The 22,834-nt window shown below is 43.1% G+C and overlaps 1 protein-coding gene and 2 long non-coding RNA genes across 3 annotated transcripts; 1 reads left to right on the forward strand and 2 right to left on the reverse strand.

Moving 5' to 3' along the window:
- Positions 1–2,278: 2,278 nt before the first annotated feature.
- LOC310758989 (uncharacterized protein) lies at positions 2,279–7,394 on the reverse strand. The gene is made up of 3 exons (XM_083605757.1): positions 7,131–7,394; positions 5,525–5,641; positions 2,279–3,630 (listed from the first exon to the last, which is right to left on the reverse strand). Exons 1-3 carry the CDS (start codon positions 7,252–7,254, stop codon positions 3,467–3,469), a joined length of 405 nt encoding a protein of 134 aa, XP_083461883.1. The 5' UTR covers positions 7,255–7,394; the 3' UTR covers positions 2,279–3,466.
- Positions 7,395–9,392: 1,998 nt separating this feature from the next.
- LOC310758852 lies at positions 9,393–12,214 on the forward strand. The gene is made up of 3 exons (XR_014546008.1): positions 9,393–9,577; positions 10,564–10,680; positions 11,885–12,214. It is a non-coding gene; the product is annotated as an uncharacterized lncRNA (long non-coding RNA).
- Positions 12,215–16,862: 4,648 nt separating this feature from the next.
- LOC310759301 lies at positions 16,863–17,666 on the reverse strand. Its single transcript, XR_014546309.1, has 2 exons — positions 17,529–17,666; positions 16,863–17,368 (listed from the first exon to the last, which is right to left on the reverse strand). It is a non-coding gene; the product is annotated as an uncharacterized lncRNA (long non-coding RNA).
- Positions 17,667–22,834: the final 5,168 nt, after the last annotated feature.

Here is a 22,834-nt window from a genome sequence, read left to right on the forward strand (position 1 = left end):
GGCTTGCACAACTGTTTGTTGCAGCAGCCCTGGCTACTAGCTCCCCAGGCAAATGGTGCCTCTGGGGCTGGCCAGGGAGTACTTCCCAGGCCCCTGTGGAGCAGAGACACCTCTCTTTGCAGAAGGGGGCAGACAGCTAAGAGACCAGGGGTGGCAGCTGCGACTGCCCAGAGGACTCCCAAGGAGAGGGGAGAGGAGAGGAGGCTGAGGGAACACTCCACAAGAGAGGGTGAGAGGCTGGAAGCTCTGCAGGCAAGGAGTGATATAACTGGGCTCCTGAGCCCCACAGAGGTGCAACAGAAAGAATGTAGTTGGTCAAGGGAGCCATGGACTCAAAAAGGTTTAAAACCTCTGCTTGAATGAAATAAAAAGCACTTCCTTTGCCAATCATTCAGTTTTATTCTGTTCATTTAATCCACCATTCCTATCACAAATTATTGCTACTTTGTTTTTTTAGGCACATTGAACCATTCAGATTTTCAGTAGATTGATTGGCTTCTGAAGGATCTGTCTTTATACTTCTCTTCCTACTCTTATTTCTACAATGTTGTCTCTACTGAGCATTTTCTGTCAATAAACCATTTAGTTTAAGTTAAAGTAATGACTTTGTCTTTGTCTATCTATTATTATTATTATTATTATTATTATTATTATTATTATTACTACTACTACTACTACTACTACTACTACTACAAAGAAAATGACTTTATTTATGGATTTATTTCATAAAGTTCCTACACCTCTCCATCATAAAAAGTCATCAAAGAGGTTTACAAAAAGGATAAAGCAAAAATAAAAAATTGACAGCAATAATTTGAGACTTTTGAAAAGTTAAAACAAAAGACTAAAAACAGATTAAAACCTCCATCCATTTTCCTAAACATTTGGATAGGCTCGTCTAAACAAAAATGTTTTTAGCAGGAGTCAAAAAAAGTACAGTGAAGGCATCTGCCTGATTGTAATACAGGGAGTTCCAAAGTATAAGGTGTTACCACACAAAAAGATTGAGTCGGATATTATTAAGTGGTGCCTGTAACATTTCCAGTTCTGCTGACTGAAGCAGTCTAGTCAATATTGTAGGTAAACTGATAATGCCAAGCTTATAGGACATCGCAAATAATGCCGTTTTCTGGGCTGCCACCCCTCAAACATCTGAGGGTGATGTAAGTACCAAGAAGGCACCATCTGATCTTAATCTTGGATGGTGTCAGGAGTTTCTGCACATGGTGTTGAGGGAAGTGGGGGGCAGGTGGGTTCATCGACTTGGGAAGGTAGTCCATGTAACAGAAAGAAAGATCTGATACCTCCGCTGCCTTGCAGAATATATTCTGGAAAAGAAAAGGCCTAGAGAGTAACCTCTATACAAATTTGGAGTCCCTAAGACTGTTGGATGGCACCTTGTATAGCTCCTTCTGGCAACTCCTGCAGTCAAGCTGGTGCCAAACATATAGCTCTGCTTTCCTTTGGACCACACCAGCGAGGCCAAGAGGAGGGTTTTGTCATTTGGGCAGCCCAGGACTTCCATACGCACTGCTTGCATCCCAGGGAGGTCACTTGACTGTTGCCAACACAGCAGTTTGACTTCACCCTCAGAGGCACATTCCATATGTTTTTTGAGGCAGATGGATGACCACAAACCATGTATTATCACCTCTGTAGTGGATTTACAATCCACTTGCAGCTCTTCAGCCAACAAAGCCTACTCATTATGCAGGTAATGATATACTCATCAAGATGCCAACAGACCACTGACAATCCATGGAGAGGAAAAGGGAAACATCCGATATGTAGGAGATTTCATAGCCCATTAGACTCACTCTTCATGCAACTAGCAGAGGAAAAATGACTCTTGAAGTGCCTGTGGAGTCATGCCCTCAATGGGATCAAAAGAAGCAGATTGTCTGTAAGTGTAATACCGTAAGTGTAATACGGAATCTCCAACTACACTGTGGGACAAGATAAGATAAGCATTACTTTCTAGAACAGGGACACATCCTGTACACTCCTTGTTTTAGTAGCTTGAAATGTTTGGTTTACTTCCCATGGAAGGAGGGTGGTGATGCCTGCTATGGTGACACATGCTATAAGAGGAAGAAATTTGGGCCGGATAAGTATCCTCAGTTTCCAAATATTTGGGTTTCGCTGTAAATGTTTGAGAACAGAAGTGCCTTTATACTGCCACCAGAAGTTGGATGTTAATAGTCACAGCACCCCCACAAACATGGTAAATATGGAAGGCAGTTGAAAACAATATTTAAACAGAATCAAAATCACTTGCTTTATCAATCATTCATTTGTTTATTTAATCCACATTCTAATAATGAATTATTGTTACTTTGTTTCACTATGCACATTGAATCGTTCAGATTTGCAGTACATTGATATGCTTTTGAAGGATCTGTGTTTCTCTTCCTGTTCTTCCTAATATATTGTTTCTGTACTGAGTGTTATCAGTCAACAAACCTTTTAGTTTAAGTTACAATGACAACTCTGTGGTTATTAACTCTATTTCTATTACTATTAATTCATTTTTGTCTTCCTTCACTCAGGTCCCAGGGTGGCTTACAACAATTTTAAAATACAAAATATAACATTAAATATAACATTAAAATAATCAAATATTCCTCACAGAGTTGTAATGAGAAAGGAAAAGAAGGGATTGCTCATGCTTTCTTGAATTCATTGGAAGGATGAAAAGAGGGACAAATTATCCAAAACGTGTAATAGTCAGGCTAGATTGGTTGAACCCTTGGAGCTGTACCAGTTTGAGTGGGAAGGACAGAAAAACATGGCTCTTTATAAGACAAAGATGTGCCAGTCTGGTTAAAGGAACCAATATTCTTTTGTTTGCTACTATACAAAAACAAATGCTCAGAATAGGGACTTGTTCATCAGTTGAGGAGCAGGGATTAAATCCTGATGGTTTTGCAGCAGAAGTCTTCTTTCCTGCTGGGAACGTGGTGCACAGCCAGTGCATGATTAAGCCCTGCCCTTCCTATCTCACCAATGATGTCAGCTGAAGGATGGATGGGCATGGTTTGGAAAGAATGGCCTCACAGGCTAAATTAGACCCTCTGGCAACCCAAGATTGATTGGCTTATGGGACTGAGGTCCTGGTGTATCATAGAATCCTAGAAATGTAGAGTTGGAAGGGACCCCATAGGGCATCTAGTCCAATGCCCTCCAATGAAGATATCATACATGACAGATGGCCATCCAACCTCCAAGGAGGGAGAGTTCATCACCCCCCAAGGGAGTCTGCATTTTGAAGGTGTTAACTTGGTAGCCATGGACGACACTTAAGATCTTACTTTTGAATATATATATTTTAATGGAAATGCTTTAGAATTCCGCACTCAGAGCCATAATCACACTCAGAGTCATGCCTTTAACCACTATGAGCATGGGACAAAGGAAAACTAAAGGGCACAGGCAATGCACACATGCGCTGATGTGTGGAGGATCTTCAAGCTGCTTCCAGTGCCGTGAGAAATTTGTCATTGCAGAAGTCACTGTCTTCGCAGCAGAAGAATTCGGTCCACTGGTCTGGGAACGGGGCGGGCTCTGAGGTGCCGCACTTTGCATCTTTCTTTGTCCTGCAGCTTAGTGTTTGTATTTGAAGATCACCATCTGTGATGGCAGAGAATAAAATGAATGGAAAGAGGGGGGAAATGAGTAAGCATTTCCATTTATATTTTCATAGGTATATATACTAGGTGCTGCTATCCCTGCTTGCATTGCTCACCAACCCTGCCTGGCTGGGTGCCCACTCCCTTCACGTGGCCTCTCTCTCATTCAGCCAGGCCACCCATTCATTTGGACCCCAGGCTTCCCTTCTTGACATCGTTTGCAGGTGCACTGCCTTGAACCTGAAACATTGGTTGCCCAGGGTGTGCCACCATTACCGCGGCATGTGCACATGTGCACATGCGCACACGTCAGCACACCCCGTGGTTTGCTGATGTCACTTGCACATGCCACAGGGAGTGTGTGCACCACCAAAAAGAAACTGGGGGGGGGGGCTGATCATTTAAAATTTGTGGGTGTGGTGCCCAGGCACCCGTTGTTGTTTTGTGATTTTGTCGTGTCCGACTCTTCGTGACCCCATGGACCAGAGCATGTCAGGCACTCCTGTCTTCCACTGCCTCCTGCAGTTTGGTCAAACTCATGTTCGTAGCTTTGAGAACACTGTCCAACCATCTTGTCCTCTGTCGTCCCCTTCTCCTTGTGCCATCCATCTTTCCCAACATCAGGGTCTTTCCCAGGGAGTCTCCTCTTCTCATGAGGTGGCCCAGAGTATTGGCGCCTCAGCCTCACGATCTGTCCTTCCAGTGAGCACTCAGGGCTGATTTCCTTCAGAATGGATAGGTTTGATCTTCTTGCAGTCCATGGGACTCTCAAGAGTCTCCTCCAGCACCATAATTCAAAAGTATCAATTCTTCGGTGATCAGCCTTCTTTACGGCCCAGCTCTCACTCCTGGACCCCACTTAGTTGGCTCCTATGTCCTCCTATGTCCTTTTGTGCACACATGCAAGTGGGAAAATGGGTGGCAGCAGGAATATGGAGAACATGTGAATGCCCACTTGGGACCACCCAACTGCTTGCTCTGCCAACCTGTAACCTGGCCTGCCTGGTTTCCACACTCCACCTGCTGTTCTTTAGCCGCAATTCTTACCAAAACATTATATAGCAAGATATACATTTTTGAGTGTCCAACACCATTCCATTCAAGACAGTATTTTAGTCCAGCACTGTTCTGTGAGTGCACCACCATGCGGAGGGAGAGGAACAACCTGGTGTACCGCTATGACACTGGCAGTTGCACAACTCACATACAGAAAGTCCACATTTCATTCCCTTGCATCCCCACATTAAAAGAGAAAATCAAGTAGTGGGTCTTATAAAAGACCTCTGCTGAAACCCTGAAGAGCCAGTTCCATAGTATGCAAAGGGCACAGTAATGAATCATTAATCATCAGTGTGCAAATGGCTGTCCTTCCTGGACTCAGATGTTTTGACAAACAGTCATACCTTGGAAGTCAAATGGAATCTGTTTCGGAAGTCTTTTTGACTTCCAAAGCATTTGAAAACCAAAGTGTGGCTTCTGATTGGCTGCAGGAAGCTCCTGCAGCCAATCGGAAGCTGCGGAAGCCTTGTCGGACATTCAGCTTTCAGTCACTTCCAGGTTTCGATCGTTCGGGAGCCAACAAATTCGAGAACTAGGCTGTTCAAAAACCAAGGTACATCTGTACTCTGCAACAAGATATGTACCAAACTGTGGGAAGCAGATGGAACTGTAAACATGGAATTTGATGTCAGTGAAATTTGCATTGGCATTATTGCTCCATAATTAAGCCCAAAGAAGAGGAAGATTAGATTACTTTTAGTGTATTTTTGGTTTCTATGGAAGCCGCCCAGAGTGGCTGGGGAAACCCAGCCAGATGGGCGGGGTACAAATAATAAATTATCATTATTATTATTATTATTATTATTATTATTATTATTATTATTATTATTACTTACTAAGGTACACCTTTAGGGCATGGCAGGTTTGCCTTTCAGGATCAGCTTCACAGGCACGAGGAGGCAAAAATTCTTCCGATGGACTGGAGGAGCTTTCCCGACATTGCAGCGTATCAACTTCGAAAGACAAATCATCCTGATTATAATACCAAGCTTGACCTCAAGTGACAATGAACGAATAATCTATTCTTTGAAGTTACTGAAGTTTGCCATATGAACATGCAGTGCAGAATCCTTAAATTAAGGATAATGCTGGCTGAATGGATGCAAAATATTAACTATTTGACGCCCTTTAAGATTAGATTATGTGCTTGTGAAGTCACTGAATGGGCCTTATGAGGAGCTTTTGAAGGCGCTTGGTAGGTTTAGCTTGGAAAAGATGAGACTGAGATGAGATATGTTAGCCATCTTCAAATGTCTTAAGAGCTGTCACATGGAAATAGGAACAAGCTTATTTTCTCCTGCTCTGGAGAGTAGGATTCGAACCAATGGCTTCAAGTTACAAGAAATGAGACTCTAACTAAACATCAGGAAGAACTTTCTGACTGTAAGAGCTGTTCAACAGTGGAATAGTCTCCCTCGGGAAGTTGTGGACTCTCTTTGCTTAGAGGTTTTTAAGCAGAAGTTGGATGGCCATCTGTCATGGATGCTTTAGCTGAGATGCCTGCATTGCAAGGGGTTGGACTAGATGATCCTTGGGTATCCTCCAACTCTATGATTCATTAGCAATGCAACTTCTACAACACAAGTTAAAGGTCTTTGGATCATGCATGTGGCACTCACTGGGACATGGTGGGTCAAGATTCCAGTGAGAGCTCATTTGCTGTTTGTTGTAACTTGGAAGTGCATGACCACCCTCAGGGGGTCACCACCAGCTTCTGGACCTCCCAGCCTCTTTGCCTCAAACCATTTCCTCAGCATTACTGCAGGCAGACTTTTCACCTGGACAGTATGCAAAGAAATCCATCAGTGCATGCACTATGGTTCACAAACTTGTTTTGTGCCACGCCCCCCCTTGGTTCTATAAACTTATCTGCAATATCCCCATCCCTTTAAAAAACATCATTCAGAAGAGCACAACCCACCAAGGAAGATCATAGCACAATACAATTCATGACACTAACTATTAATTGCACATTTCCCCACAATATCCAATAAAACTATTTAGTTTAATTAATTCAACAAAATGGATAAACTTGATGCCAGCTTTTCAAAGTCTGTGTCAGAGCTGTTCCCTTTCAGAACAGCACAACCCATCAAGGAAGATAATAGCACAATACAATTCAGACACTAAACATTAATTGCACATTTTTTCAAAATCCTGTTAAAACTATTTAGCTTAATTGAACAAAATGGATGAACTTGACCCAGTGATGCCAGCTTTTCAAAGTCTGAAAGTCATTTACACCTGCAGCACCCTCCTGCTGACACCTGCCTCATCGTGCCCCCTAAGTAAGATCACGTTTCAGAACCACGGCTGAGGTTTGCTCATGCTTTCCTATGTATTGAAATGAGTTACTATTGTCCCCTTTCTCTTTTTTAAATGCTTTTGTCTATGATACCTTGAGTGAACAGCCTTCTTTCAGCTCTGGGAGAAGGAACTTACCTTCATGTGGAAGGAAGAGAAAAGCACAGATAACAAGGAGCAGGAGCGGAACCCTGGGGGACATATTGGAATCAGGAGGGTTCTGTGCGCCACAGTAAAATTCTAGGTTCTTCAAAGGAGACATAATGATGTCCACTCCCTGCCAACAAGACAGGACAACCTGCTTCTTTTATCCCTTTACTGGCATGTGTACAGAAGCATTCTGTCCCCATTAATTGTGGACATAGGGAGTTCAGTGGGCACTGACTGGAAAGAAAATGAACACAGAATGTAACACCGAAGTGAGGGGAGGACGACACTGTTTTGTACATTCTAAGACAAGATGTGAACCTTAAAAGAACTATCCCTGGAAATTTACACTTATTTTAATTTTGTGATATGATTCTCCAACCAAATAAATATCTTTTCTTCCACCTTGGGCAGCATCATGCCACACTGGGTGAATGCCTCTTCAGAGGTGTCCAAATTAGTGTAGTTTGGAACAGTCTAGTCTGCCATCTTGATCCAAAATGGCATTCAACACTTTCCAAATGTAGACAAAAAACAGCTCCTACATTTCAGAAATCAATATGCCAGATATCTTCACAAAGTCTTCATGGAAGATAGCAGCACTTCCTACCATTATATATCTGACAAGTGTCTTCTCTATTGTCTTTTTAGCACCTACTCAAAACATTCCACTTTGAACTACCCTTCTTAGTGGATATCTTCATCCAAGTTGATATCGGTATTTCATCTGGAGTGAATTTATTCATGTTATCTCTCTCCCCCCTGCCTAAGAAACAGTATCTGACTTTTCTCCTTGATCTGGGCTGATCCAGGGAACTCTCAACCAGGGTCTGGTCCCCAAAATCAATTGGAAGCAGGGCTAACATTTAACAAGGGCTTTTTAAACCTTGTATGGTGGGGAGACACATTGCCATGGGGGCAATAACCCATGGTGAGAGACCTATTGACGCTGCTACCTCAGTTGGTAGAACAGGGAATTCTTAATCTCAGGATCATGGATGTGAACTCCACATTGGGCAGATGATCCATGTGGTTCCCTCCAACTCTCACATTTTAAGATTCTTTGACCCCTGGCGCTATCCCAACATTAGTTTCGTATCAGATTGTTTTACAGTTTTGGAAGGTTCAGCTCACCATCTTGATTTAAAATGAAGTCCAATGGTTTCCAATTATAGAACAAAACCCCTTCCTTAGTCCCAGGAATCACCATGCCAAATTGGGCAATGGAATCTTCTGTGAGGTCCCAAGCAGTGTAGCTTGGTATTTTTGGTCTACCCTCTTGACATTGCAAAATGAAGCAATTTGCAATGGTAAATCTCCATGAGATGCCTCATAGGAAGCAATTCATAAACAAAACAATAACGAAATAAATAAAGTTGCTGAATGGGAATGAAATTTCGGAGATTGCAATACTGGATAGTTAACTTTTATAAATATTAGTTAGAGACATTTTCACTTTGAAAACAATGATAAACACAACCCTTGTTGGCTGCCCATTTCATGACTGTGGACAGCCAGAGATGATGTATTGGGCAGACCCAAGAGCAGTATGATGTTTTTCTCTCATTTAACAGAGGTTGCAGCAACACCATACATTTAAAGAACTCCTACACCACTTAAACAGCCATGGCTTCCCCAAGAACTGTAGTTTCTTAAGGGTGTTGACCTCACAGTGCTACAATTCCCAGCACTCTTAAATAGCTACAGTTTCGAGGATTCTCAAACCCAAAGTAGTATAAGAGTGCTGTCAATGTATAGCATACATCTAAACATAGGGAAAACCCATTCTACAACCACAGGTGTTTCAAAGTTGGCCTCGCTAGCTGTTTTTGATTCCTTCTATGGAATTGCATAGGCCAGGGATGTCCAACCAGTAGATCGTGACCTACATGTAGATCCCCGGCTGATCCTGGTAGATCACGGGATCATTATCATGTTCAAAAAGTTACAAGGGAAAAGCTAAAAAAAAACTCTGTGCAATGACAATGGGTAGATCACTGCCAGTTTTTTTATACTGGGAGTAGATCACAGTCTTTTGGGAGTTGGACAAGCCTGGCATAGACTACTGAAGATATTTGCTTGAATGCTTCCTAGCTTCCTGGTTTTGCAACTGGTTACTACAATCTGAATCCCTGATCTGTACATATGTTGATGGCTTCATGCTCATTAGAATGTGATCATTACAATGTGCAATTGTTATTTTGCAAGCCATTGCCCATGGGACCCTCTGTATCTGATAAGGATGGAGTGCACTTAAGGGTATCTGGGCAAGCACATCATCAAATGGATAAAAGGAAGCTGCTTGTTCGCCCCAGTAGAAGTGAGTGGAGATCACCATTGCCTCCTCTGTAACCAAGAGCTCTGCTGTGGCAAGATGTCCCTCATGGTTCAAATGCTGCTCCTTGGTATCTGTGTTAGCCTCTTCCTTCCTCCTGGAGGTAAGTTCCTTTCCCCAGTGCTGGGAGAAGGTTTTTCAGATGGAAGCAATAAACCTTTGATAACCAGTTGTTGGCAATCACAAGTGAAGAAAGTGTCGGGATCTTCAAAGCCATGTCAGAGGAATTTGGCACTCTCCAGGTGCCCGGCTTTGATTCCCTGTTGACCTCCCCGTCAGCGGCTCCCGGCAAGACAAGGCGAGGTCTCTATCGGCTGATCCTCCTCACGAACGTGAGAAGAACACAACCATCCCTCCTCCCTCACTCCCTGCCATCCCCAGGGAGGGGAGAGAGACAGACAGAAATGTATTTACATGCCTTTATTTCTGTCTTTCCAGCAGTGCAGAAAAGAACATGTCTGCACTCCTCAGCAGCCACAGCAGAGAGAGAATAACTCCACCCATGTACTTCTGGTACAGGGTCATGTGACACTCTGAGCTAACATCCGGTGCTCAGTGCACAGAATAGACTGTCCCTTGTTCCCACGGTACAGTCCCATAACATCAATATCCTGTTTGGCTTTCCAGCCATCTGGAGCACTCAGCAGCATTGCTCCTTTTTCGTAACAGAAAGTGCTGTGGAGCTCAGGTCCTACTTGTGGGCATCTGGTCAGGCACTGTGAGAAGAGGATGCTGAACTCAATGGGCCACTCTCCTGATCCAGCAGAGCTCTTCTGAGGTTCTTCTACATAAATTACACTTGAGGTTCAAGGTTGGTATTTTGGAGTCTGAGAGGGACTCAGAGGCAATATGTCTCCAAATAGCAGGGGATTCACCAGTGGCTGAAGTGCTATTGAGCTCACGTCCTACTTGTGAACTTCCCAAAGGGATCTGTTGGGCCTCTGTGAGAACAGGGTGCTGGACCAGCTGGGCCATTGGCCTGAACTAACAGGCTCTTCTTGTGTTCTTATACATTGATTACCCATTTATTATCACCTGACTTTCAAGACTGGTATTCTGATAACCTTGAGGTTCTCCCTTTTGATGCAGATGCATTGACATGTCGACTTTGCATGGCCCCATCTGAAGGGAGTCCATGTCGCCCTCCAGCTACATGCTCAGCAAACCCTGAAACACAAGTGTGCCATGCCTACACAGTGACCAAAGGTAAGAGTTCTACATTTCCCCATTGCATATAATTATGAAGGGTGGTATAATATATCACAGAAATACCTTTATAAGGAAACCTATGCTGCTATACTAACATGGCAATCAGGGACACGATGCTGGCCATGAAAATTTCATCAATATTTCTTGCTGCAGAAATTCCATATTATTACAGTCCTTTCTCCTTTTGGAATTTTGTTTCCTGTGGTGGAAACCATAAGTGTGTCTAAGGTCCTGCATTCTGGAAGAGCCCCCATGGTATTTTGCAAAGATGGAGAAAAGGTGAAGCTCCAGATTTGTTGTACTACAGTTCCTATTGGCCTTTGCAATTGACCAAGCTGGCTGGGGCTGGTGGGAGCTGGAGTCTACAACAAGTTGACCATTCCTAAACTCAAGGATAGGCACAAAACTGAGCAATGATCCATTATTGGGCACTAGCTAAGAGCAACTCCTGAGTGTCCTTCAGATCACCCTCTACCTGATCTATTTTAACTGGAGACCTTCCATATGCAAACCATTTGCTCTGCATGCTTGTTCATCATACTGGTGTGCAGTGCAGCTTTCCCCACAAAAATAGTCCGGGAATGCAGCCCTGTCCCTCCTGCTTACATGTACGAGCTGGAGAGGCAGGGCTGTGAGGGGATGGGCAGAGCAGACGTGCAGGGAAGAAGCCTCCCTGCATGTCAGCTCTGCAAGCTGCAACTGTCCCTCCTGCATGCAGCCTTGCCTCTCTGACAGGCGCATGCGAGCCACAGGTACAGAGCGGCTTGCAGAGTGACGCCCAGCGTGGCTTCTTCCTGCGCATCAGCTGTTAGCCAGGAAGCTGAAAAGCCTCATCAAAGCCCCGCTGCACCTCCAGCTCATGAGAAAACCCTTTTCAGAGCCCACAGAGGATGTCCCCTTTGTGCTCCAAAGACAGTCTTCTCATGAGTCAGAGGTACTATGGGCCCAGAGGTGTTACTGCTGAAAAAAGCCCTGCCAGTGTGCCAACTGATTCACAACTGTGGCACAACCTGGATCCTGTAATTAGCATGGCTGATAGTTTTACCACACTCACAAGTGGGGAGAATGAAGACCCAGGAGAGGACTTCATTTGTTGTAAACTGTAGATGTGAGGTGTAGTAGCCTCTGTGTCCAGAGAGCATAAATATAAATGTTTTCTCCTTTTCTCTCTCTACTTGCATTCTGCCTGTCACCATAATAGATGGGAAAGTTCAGCAGAAAATTCTGGGCTGCAAGCCAAAGGAATCTGGAGTTTGCAACACCGGCACCAATACTGATGGATATGAGGCTCGACATATCTGCTGTGATGACAGAGACTTCTGCAATGAGGATCTGTAGACAGGAACTAAAAACAACCTGAAGAATGACTGCAAATTGAAGCATGTATAGGATCTTCTGCTTATGGTCACCTTTTTCTATATTCTCTTCTTCCGTTTATTTGATACAGAGTTTTCAAGGTTTTTTTTGAAAAAAATTAAAGGCAACTGCTACACACAAATACAGCTACAGCAGAGCAAGATGACGATGATTATCTGTCTATCTATCTATCATCTATCATCTATATCTATCTCTATTATCTAGAAATCTATCATCTATTTATCCTGTGTCCATGCCATAGTGGCTTTTAAGTGCTTTATAATCATAAGATCAATGATGAGATCCAAATGTAATTAATATAAACAATAAAACAATTTCAACAAAGCATCAAAACCATTCATATTATTTTCAGATTTTGGCGATGTGATTTCTGGAGTGAAACTGAGTCATCTATCAAGCATTGCCACAACTTTCACAACCTATACTTCATTTGCCACCTTGTCTGCCTGCTTCCCTGTGCTATAGATGCATATGAGGATATTGATAAAACACAAAAGGCCACGTTAATGTGATTGTATGTACGATGGGGTCAATACAAGTTTTCTCCAGTGTTTCACAAATGCACAAGGCCTGCAACTGTGGAGCAGAAAGGCACTGCAGAGGTAGATTTTGGCTGCACCTATACATATCTAGGTGTGCAATAATCTATTCTTTGAAGTCACTGCAGTTCTCCATATGACCATGCACTGCAGAATCCTTAAATTAGGGATAATGCTGGCTGAATGGATGCAAAATATCAACTATTTGGTGCCCTTTAAGATTAGATTATCACTGAATGGGAACCCAAGCCTTACGAGGAGCGTTTGAAGGAGCTTGTTATGTTTTGCCTGGAAAAGAGGAGACTGAGACGAGATATGATAGCCATCTTCCAATGTCTTAAGAGATGTCACATGGAAATGAGGAAACAAACTGTTTTCTCCTGCTCTGGAGGGTAGGATTCAAACCAATGTCTTCAAGTTTTAAGAAAGGAGACTCTGACTAAACATCAGGGGGAAAACGTCTGATGGTAAGAGCTGTTTGACAGTGGAATGGTGTCCCTCTCTCATTCTATAATGCAACTTTTACAACACAGGTTAAAGGACTTTGGATCATGTGTGTAGCACTCACTGGGACTGGGACATGGTGGGTCAAGGTTGCAGTGAGTGCTCAGTTACTGTTGCAGCCTGGAAGTGCATGACCACCCTCAGGCGTCACCACCAGCTCCTTGACCTCCCTGCCTCCTTGCCCTAAACCATCTCCTCCCCAGCAGCTGCAGTGCTGCCACCACCTGCAGCATGCTTCCCTTATGTGCTACCGCTGGTGCAAGCATTACCACTGCATGCATTTCTCTTTTTTAAATGCTTTTGTCTATGATACCTTGAGTGAACTGCCTTCTTTCAGCCCTGGGAGAAGGAACTTACCTTCATGTGGAAGGCAGAGAAAAGCACAGATAACAAGGAGCAGGACTGGAAGAATGGGGGACATATTGGAATCAGGAGGATTCTGTGCGCCACAGTAAAGCTCTAGGTTCTTCAAAGGAGGAACAATGATTTTCACTCCCTCCTGCCAAGACGGGACAACCTGCTTGCTTTATCCCCTTACTGGCATGTGTACAGAAGCTTTCTGTCCCCATTGACTGCATAAATAGAGAGTCCAGTGGGCATTGACTGGAAAGAAAATGAACCCAAAGTGTAACACTGAAGTGACAGGGGGCCTGTTTTGTATGAGCTATATCTGAGTCCATTCCACCCGTGACCATCTCTGCAACAATAACATTGTGGACACACTTCAGTTAAATGATCAGTGGTATAAAATTTGATTTAAAAGCTTGCTTGAGGGAAATAAGAAATCTATACAGCAGCAATAGTTGCCAGCATCATGCCCTCCAGGTGTTTGGATGCCTTGTGTTTTCTTATTTTCAGAATGGGGGCAGGGAGCAAGGTTGCTAATTGTTTGGTATGTTACTTGTATTTTCCTTACTATTAGATGTTAATGCTCGTTTGTGTGTGTGTGTGTGTGTGTGTGTGTGTGTGTGTGTGTGTGTGTCCTACACAGGCATTCAGTATTATATGGATTTTTTTCCTTTTGTGTACATGATGTGCATTTCTGTTTCTTCCAACTTTTATATTCATTCATTCTCTCTCTCTCTCTCTCTCTCTCTCTCTCTCTCTCTCTCTCTCTCTCTCATCTTCTTGAAAACATTCAAACAATCTCATTACCTATTTCTAAGCAACAAATTGGTAGGAGGGGGACATTCATAGGTTTAGGGGAAAGTTGAGGTTTTCAGTGATCATATGCAGCTATATATACCACAAACCATATTGATTTAACATCTAGACATTTCCACCACATATGCACTTCTTTGATTTTTGTGTTGCAGAAATAAATACAGTGGTATCTCGGGTTACATACGCTTCAGGTTACATACGCTTCAGGTTGCAGACTCCACTAACTCAGAAATAATGCTTCAGGTTAAGAACTTTGCTTCAGGATGAGAACAGAAATCGTGCTCCGGCGGCACGGCATCAGCAGCAGCAGGAGGCCCCATTAGCTAAAGTGGTGCTTCAGATTAGGAACAGCTTCAGGTTAAGAACAGACACTTCATGCAATTAATGGTATTGGATCCAACCCATAAGGTGTTGTTTTATTTCCTCATAATCTTTAATTACCAATTTATTGTCTTTCCCCCTAATCAGATCTTTATATGTGGCCCATTCTAATTCCATATATATATATTTTATTCAAAAAAAAACAAAAAACTGAAGAAGTGTGCATGCACACGAAAGCTCATACCAAGAACTAACTTAGTTGGTCTTTAAGGTGCTACTGGAAGGAAAAATTTTTTTTTGTTTTGACTATGGCAGACCAACACGGCTACCTATCTGTAACTACATATATTTTATTGTAATTGCTCCTACAGGTGATGCCCACCATGGTGTTTTCGGTTCTAGGAGATCCTTATATTTTGTCCATGGTTTATATAATGATTTCCTTATGACGTGATTCATAAATCCCCTGTATACTTTCCCTTTTTCATAAGCTAAATACGCATGCCAACCATAACGGTTATTAAACCCTTCTAGATCTAACAAATTACCATCTTTTAATACAATCCACTCTTTTAGCCAATTTAGACAGACAGCATAGTAATATAAATTTAGGTCAGGTAGAGCCAGTCCACCTCTATGCTTGTCAGCATGTTGTTGACAACTTCTGCGTAGTTTCTGGCCTTATTGTTGCCAAGAAAGTTCTTCACTACCAGAACAAATGCCTTCCACGCTTCCAGTTCCACTTCGTTCATTGAGTTTCCGAACTCTGGATCTCTGATGAGCTGACGGATCTGAGGACCATCAAAGATGCCAGCTTTTAACTTCTCCATGGTCAATCCTGGAAAAGCCTGGCACAAGTAAGTGAAGCAGTCACCATCCTTGTCCAGAGCCTTGGTCAACTGCTTGATTAAGCCGAGCTTGATGTGCAGCGGTGGGAAGAGTATTCTGTCTCTGTCCACCAGAGGGTCGTTGATGACGTTACATTTTTTGGAAGGCACCAATTCCTCCCACACAGGCCAGTCCTTCTTCGTGTAATGCTGAACACGGTCCCTACTATCCCACATGCACAGAAAACATGGGTACTTGGTGAAGCCAGACTGTTGTCCCAACAAAAAGTTCGCCATCTTCAGGTCAACACAAATAAACCACTTATGCTCATCATAACCAATTTTCTTCAGCACATACTTCACCGCTTCATAGTTCTCCTTCAGTGTAGTCGAGTGAGCCAGGGGTATAGAGGCAAACTGGTTGCCATTGTGTAGCAGAACACATTTCAGTGATCACTTGGTGCTGTCAATGAACAGTCTCCAATCTTTGGGTTCATACTGTGGCACTCCAAGCTTGAGCAGAAGCTGCGCAATATCTGCACAGTACACCAAGTCCTTCTCTTCCGAGAAAAAACGGAGGTTTTATGACTTCAAACTGATCCCTTTTCGACATAATCACCCAGAACTATCGGACCTGAATACTTCTTGTCATTAAAATAATCATTTCCAATCAAAACAATTATTCGACATGGCATTTTACCCCCACCAACTTCTTCTAAAATGCTCCACACAAGCGTACATGTGAACAAAAACGTAAAAAAAGACATGTGGCCATAACTCAAAAACTTGACCTGATTGAGCAAAACCAATGTGATTTTCGGATTCAGCACATCAGATTCATCCTAAATCAACTGAAAAAACGCAGACAACAAATTTGTTGTTGACCAGTGTAATAATTTAGGGCCTTACAGCACATCATCCTTGAGTGTTTTAGTCTCACCAGAAGGTGTCCTTAACCTATTGTGATTATTGAATAAACTAATTGGTAAGAACTTTTCTTTGTTTTTCTTGGCTTCTTTGCTGCCACCATGAGAGGGATCTGATTCCCCAAAGCCTAATAAAGGCCGAGTTTCCAGATCCTTTATCACATTGGTTGCCCTCCTCTACACATGTCTCAGCTTGTCAACAACCTTCAATTGTGGTGCCCAGAATTGGTGGCAGTATTCCAGGGGTGGTCAGACCAAGGCAGATGTCTATATCTATATAGTATTTCCATGGCCTGGGACAGATTAGCTCATGTTATCAGTTGCTAATGATCAACAGTGGGAGACAGCGACTGCCTCCATGTTATGCTCCCAGAGGCATCTGCTTGGCCACAGTGGGAAACAGAATACTGAACTAGATATTCATTTTCTTTCTGATCCAGCAGGGATCTTCTGACATTAATAAGACCAGCCTTCACTCTTCACAGCTTAGTCCAAAATAAAGATGTCAATGAAAAATTGGCTTTCTCTTGGGCTATTTTTATTTTGGAATGTGAATTCCAGGAGCTCTCTTACTAGTTGGGCTCCCTTTTATCGCACAGGATAATATTTTGTGACAAAAGAACATCATATTGACTTTAAAGAACATAAGAACATTAAATGCATACTTTATGAAACATGCGTTGATCCATGTAAATGACTGTTGGAAACTCAGTTCATCTGTATGCTATATCCTACAATTTTTCAACTTTAATTACATACATATATGAAAAGTGCTAACTGCTCCTGTGGGTCCTCTGTTGTGATGCCAAAATAAGAGGAGGTGGCTAACATGTTTAGCTATGTTGCAAATCTTCCATTGGCTAGTTTTACCTCATTTATAACCCGTCATTGCAGAAATCAAGGCCTATTGAAGGTTTTGATTCTTCGCAACATTTGAATTCAACATGGATATGTTTGGTCACCTGCTGTTTGGTATCACATGCTTCTTTTGGCCCACAGCCAACCTTTGTCCAGATTAGTTTCCCCTCTAAAATGAGCCAGAAAAAGAAGAGGAAAAGATGCAGTGAGCCACTTTAGTCATATTAACTATCCAGAGTATAACACAGTCCAGTTTCTTTGTCCTCAACACAGATCAGGCATGAACACAGAGAACAGTGAATCTAAAGAATGAGGGTGAGGTTTCTTACCTTCATAGGCATTGGCTATATTGCAACTTTCCAGTTCAGGGTCAGCTATGCAAATCCGGTCAGAGCCTTGAACTCCAATACATCCTTCTTCAGTCACTGTGCAGTCCCGACATAGCAAAGGATATGCTCCAAAAGACAATTTTTCACAATTAAGCACATTCCAAACTACTGCTCAACCTCACACTGAATTGTGCATTCTGTGCAATAATTTTCTCACAACACAACTTTTTACTGTTTGGGCTATTTGGTGATAAATTTGAAGAACCATCAGCCTACAGATAGCTCAGTTGGTTCGAATGTGGTGCTGATAATGTCAAGGTCACAGGTTCGATACCAAAATGAGACAGCTACATAGTCCTCCATTGCAGGGGATTGGACTAGATGATCCTCAGGGTCCCTCCCAATTCTATGATTCGATAATTTATTATGACTGCTTCCTCTGCCCCACATTTATGATTGAGTTCTGTAGCTTCACAATGATATGTATGTTGTGTTATTCCCCCTATTTCCAATGTTTCAGAATAAATGTTTTTAAGCATCCAAAACAGCACCATTGACAATGAGGCATGAGGAACCACCCAAAGTACAGGAGGGGGTCACATAATCATGTGAAGAGAGGGATAAATACAAGAGAAGTATGGGGAGAGATTGGGACGCGGGTGGCGCTGTGGGTTAAACCACAGAGCCTAGGACTTGCCGATCAGAAGGTCGGTGGTTTGAATCCCTGCAACAGGGTGAGCTCCTGTTGCTCGGTCCCTGCTCCTGCCAGCATAGCAGTTCGATAGCACATCAAAGTGCAAGTAGATAAATAGGTACCGCTCCGGCTGGAAGGTAAACGGCGTTTCCATGAGCTGCTTTAGTTCGCCAGAAGTGGCTTAGTCATGCTGGCCACTTGACCCGGAAGCTGTACTCCAGCTTCCTCGGCCAATAAAAGCGAGATGAGCGCCACAACCCCAAAGTCGATCTCGGCTGTACCTAATGGTCAGGGGTCCCTTTACCTTTTATGGGGAGAGATTAATTGTGGTGGGGTTCCAGCCCCATGAGGAACACGCATGTTCAGTGGTTGCAGAATACTAACTAGGTGGGGAGTGGAGGCAGAGGGGCAAGGGAAGTATTTTGGAGGAGCATGTGGCTGGCTGTCAGAAGCATTGAGCAGGAGTGCTCTACACTGCACCATTTCCTTAAAGACCCCACATGTTTATTCTGATTGATAATGTGCCCTAAGATCAGCTTCGCTCTTCCTTATGTAGCTTGGTGTCTCCTTGCCTGATCTCCTGAAATCCACCACTGCAATATGAAATCCAGGCATCCATAACCCTGAGCCGTGGAGGCTGGGGAGGCAGCCTGGCTTTTTTTTAAACCCTCATAAATATAGTAAGAAGATATTTGGATTTTCTTTTTATGTTAGAACATATCAAAATTGCCCCTTCCTTTAAAAAGAAAGAAAGAAAGTAAAAGAACTGCTCTTATCTATTTTTTGACATGTAGATCCATTGCCAGCCAAGTCCAACTGCCACTAAAGGTTGCTTTCTGCATGTTACACTCGAGTGAAAACCCTTCTCCGATCCCTTGTCAATGGACCTTACCTCCAGATGTGAGGAGGAGAAAGGCAGAGATTGCAAGGAGCAGGATCTTATTCTTCGGGGCCATCTTGGAATCGAGAGGGTTCTGTGGTCACAGCACAGCTCAAGTCACACTGGCTTTCAGCAAACTGGAGAAGAGGCTTCCTTTTATCCCCATGAAGAGACATCTCCAAAAGAATCCAAGAGAACATCATGTCCCCTGAAGAGGATCAAAGAGACTGCAGTGTGGTCCTATCAGCCCACTTGTGGACAAAATAAGAAGCTGTAATAGATACACCCCACAATTATAGGTGCATTTACGTGTATATAATTAACTATGAATCCTATTTTTAAATTAATTTCAATTAGTTATAGCAGGGGTGAGCAAACTTTTTCAGCAGGGGGCCAGCTCACTGTCCCTCAGACCTTGTGGGGGCCAGACTGTATTTTGGAAAAAAATATGAACAAATTCCTATGCCCCGCAAATAACCCAGAGATGCATTTTAAATAAAAATGCACATTCTGCTCATGTAAAAACACGCTGATTCCTGGACCGTCCACGGGCCGGATTTAGAAAGCAATTGGGCCACTCTCATCTATTTTTTTGACATGTCGATCCATTGCCAGCCAAGCCAAGCCAAGGAATTGCACAAGGTTTGCTTTCTGCAGGTTACACTCGAGTGAAAATCCTTCCCTCTTCCCTTGTCAGTCAATCTGGCCTCCAGGTTTGAGGAGGAGCAGGACACAGATTGTAAGAAGCAGGATCTGATTCTTTGGAGTCATATTGGAATCAGGAGGGTTCTGGGTCAAAGCAAATCCCGAATCAGCAAACTGGATCAAGCGCCTTCTTTAATCCCACTGATGGCACATCTCAACAAGAACCCAAGACAACATCATGTCCACTTAGGATGATCAAAGGAAAAGGGGGAGTGGTGTGACAAGCAATCATTATCAGCCCATCAGAAAAGAATATATAATTGTGGGGATACAACACCACCATTATAATCATAAACCATATACAGTGGTACCTCGGGTTAAGAACTTCATTTGTTCTGGAGGTCCATTCTTAACCTGAAACTGTTCTTAACCTGAGGTACCACTTTAGCTGATGGGGCCTCCTGCTGCTGCCGCTGCACGATTTCTGTTCTCATCCTGAAGCAAAGTTCTTAACCCGGGGTACTATTTCTGGGTTAGCGGAGTTTGTAACCTGAAGCGTCTGTAAGCTGAAGCGTCTGTAAGCTGAAGCGTCTTAAACCAGAGGTACCACTGTATAATAATTAATTCACGAATCCTCATTTTAAATGAACTTGAATGAAATATATCAGTTGATATCTAATCTATCTGTCGGCTCCCTCCAAACCATGGGAATTCCCAAGTTCAGACTCCTCTTGCCATTGGTCCACCCACGGAGAGTCTCGGTGCATGCCTTGCACACCATGTGTGGCGCCCAAGCTTTATCCTGGTCACCAAGTTTAATACCAAAATACAGTGGTGCCTCACAAGACGAAATTAATTCGTTCCGCAAGTTTTTTCTTCTTGCGAGTTTTTCGTCTTGCGAAGCACGGTTTCCCATAGGAATGCATTGAAAATCAATTAATGCGTTCCTATGGAGACCGCTTGCCAGGCTGGCGGTGCGGAGAAGGGCATTTCTCCCCACCGCAAGCCTTCAGGACAGGTACGGGAACAGAGGGGAAGGCGCGCAGCGCTTCTCCTCTGTTCCCGGGGCTTGCGGTGGGAGGAGGGTTTTTCCTCCCCACCGCCAACATTCAGAACAGCATTCTGAATGTTGGCGGTGGGAAGGAAAACCCCCCTCCCACCGCAAGTCTTCAGGACAGCCATCCGAAGGCTGGCGCAGGGAGAAGGTCTCTCCGCCCCACCGCCAGCCTTCGGAGGAGCCTTCCGAAGGTTGCCGGCGGGAGGAGGTCTCTCCGCCCCACCGCCAGCCTTCGGAGGAGGTCCGAGGACAGTGGGGAAGACGTGCTGCACTTCCCCGCTGTCCTGGAAATTTCCCTATGGGCTTTCGTCTTGCGAAGGAAGCCCATAGGGAAATTCGTTTTGCGAAGCGCCTCCAAAATGGAAAACCCTTTCGTCTAGCGGGTTTTTCGTCTTGCGAGGCGTTCGTCTTGCGGGGCACCACTGTAAGGATGGTAAGCACGCCTTATGAAACTTGTGACTGGCTTCCTATTAGGAGCAATGGTGTATTCTCCACATATGTAGCAGAACACGTCGGGCTTATTTCTGCACGATCTTCTGGCCGAAGTCATCTCATTCACCTGCAAAACAAAAATAGGTACAAATCAGTCATAAGTTGGCGCATGCGCGGGTGGAGTTTCCTATACACTTCGTGGGGCTGCTGGCCCATTAACTTAGTTTTGATCCCCCAACTTTATGCTTTGCCGCACCAATTTATGGAAGATTTCGAGGTTTTATGACTTCAAACTGATCGCTTTTCGACATAATCACCCAGAACTATCGGACCTGAGTACTTCTTGTCATTAAAATAATCATTTCCAATCAAAACAATTATTCAACATGGCATTTTACCCCCACCAACTTCTTCTAAAATGCTCCACACAAGCGTACATGTGAACAAAAACATAAAAAAACAACATGTGGCCATAGCTCAAAAACTTGGCCTGATTGAGCAAAACCAATGTGATTTTTGGATTCAGCGCATCAGATTCGTCCTAAATCAACTGAAAAAACGCAGACAACAAATTTGTTGTTGACCAGTGTTATCTTTGAATAGATTACTGTTATTATTGGTCAGCCAAATTCTGAAATACTTGGTCTTATTTACTATTGTTAATCCTGATATCTCCTGTAGTTCTTCCTTTTCTTGCTTGGTTATATTTTTTACTATCATGTTGATTTTATTCTTGTTTAACTTGAAGCCGGCTACTTTCCCAAATTCTAATATTCTTTCAATTATCTGTAGTATGCTTTCTTGGGGGTTTTCAACAGTCAGAATCAGGTCATCCACAAATGCTTTGATATTATATTCCTTTTTCCCTAATGAGATACACTTTATTTTAAAATCATTTCTTATGGCATTCATCAATAATTCCAATACCATAATAAACAGTAGTGGTGACAAGGGGCAACCTTATCTTGTCCCCCTCTCTATATTAAATCCTTCTGTTATTTCATTATAAAGGATAAGTTTGGCTTTTTGCTTCCTATATATTGCCTCTATAGCTTTAATATAATCTCCCCCCAGTTTCATTTCCTTTATGACCCTTTTCATGAAGTCCCATGACACCTGGTCGAATGCGTTTTCCGCATCTATTGATATTAAAGCAGCTTTTTTGCCTGATCTTTCTTCTAGGTATTCTAGTAAATCTATTACATTCCTCATGTTGCTGTGTTCGCATCTACCTGGCAGGAATCCAGCTTGATCTTTATGTATTTTTTTCAATCTGTTGGCTAGAATGTCAGCAAATATTTGTAATCACTGTTCAGCAGTGATATGGGCCTATAGTTTTTAATTAGTGTCAGGTCTTGCCCTTGTTTTGGTATCAACATGACAAAAGCTTCTTCCCATGATCCTGGTATTATTCCACATTTTAAAATTCTGTTCATTACCAATTTCATTGGTGTTATTAAGATTTCCTCTAATTTTTTGTAATATGCTGCTGTCAAATCAGCTGTTCCAGGTGCTTTTCCTACTCTTGCTTTAGTAATTGCTTGGTGCACCTCCATTGTTGCAACTGGCTGATTTAATTGTTCTCTTTTCTCTGCTCT

The sequence above is a fragment of the Podarcis filfolensis genome, assembly GCF_964270895.1.
Source record: "Podarcis filfolensis genome assembly, chromosome: 3".
In the NCBI taxonomy this organism is placed as follows: Eukaryota; Metazoa; Chordata; class Lepidosauria; order Squamata; family Lacertidae; genus Podarcis; species Podarcis filfolensis.

What these genes read in the sequence shown, in the direction of transcription:
- LOC310758989 (XM_083605757.1), bottom strand. Translation starts at nt 7,254, where the DNA reads ATGTCTCCTTTGAAGAACCTAGAATTTTACTGTGGCGCACAGAACCCT. An exon ending in TCTCTTCCTTCCACATGAAG is followed by an intron (nt 5,642 to 7,130) that starts GTAAGTTCCTTC and finishes TGTCTTTCGAAG; the next exon opens with TTGATACGCTGCAATGTCGG. An exon ending in TGCCCTAAAGGTGTACCTTA is followed by an intron (nt 3,631 to 5,524) that starts GTAAGTAATAAT and finishes CTGCCATCACAG; the next exon opens with ATGGTGATCTTCAAATACAA.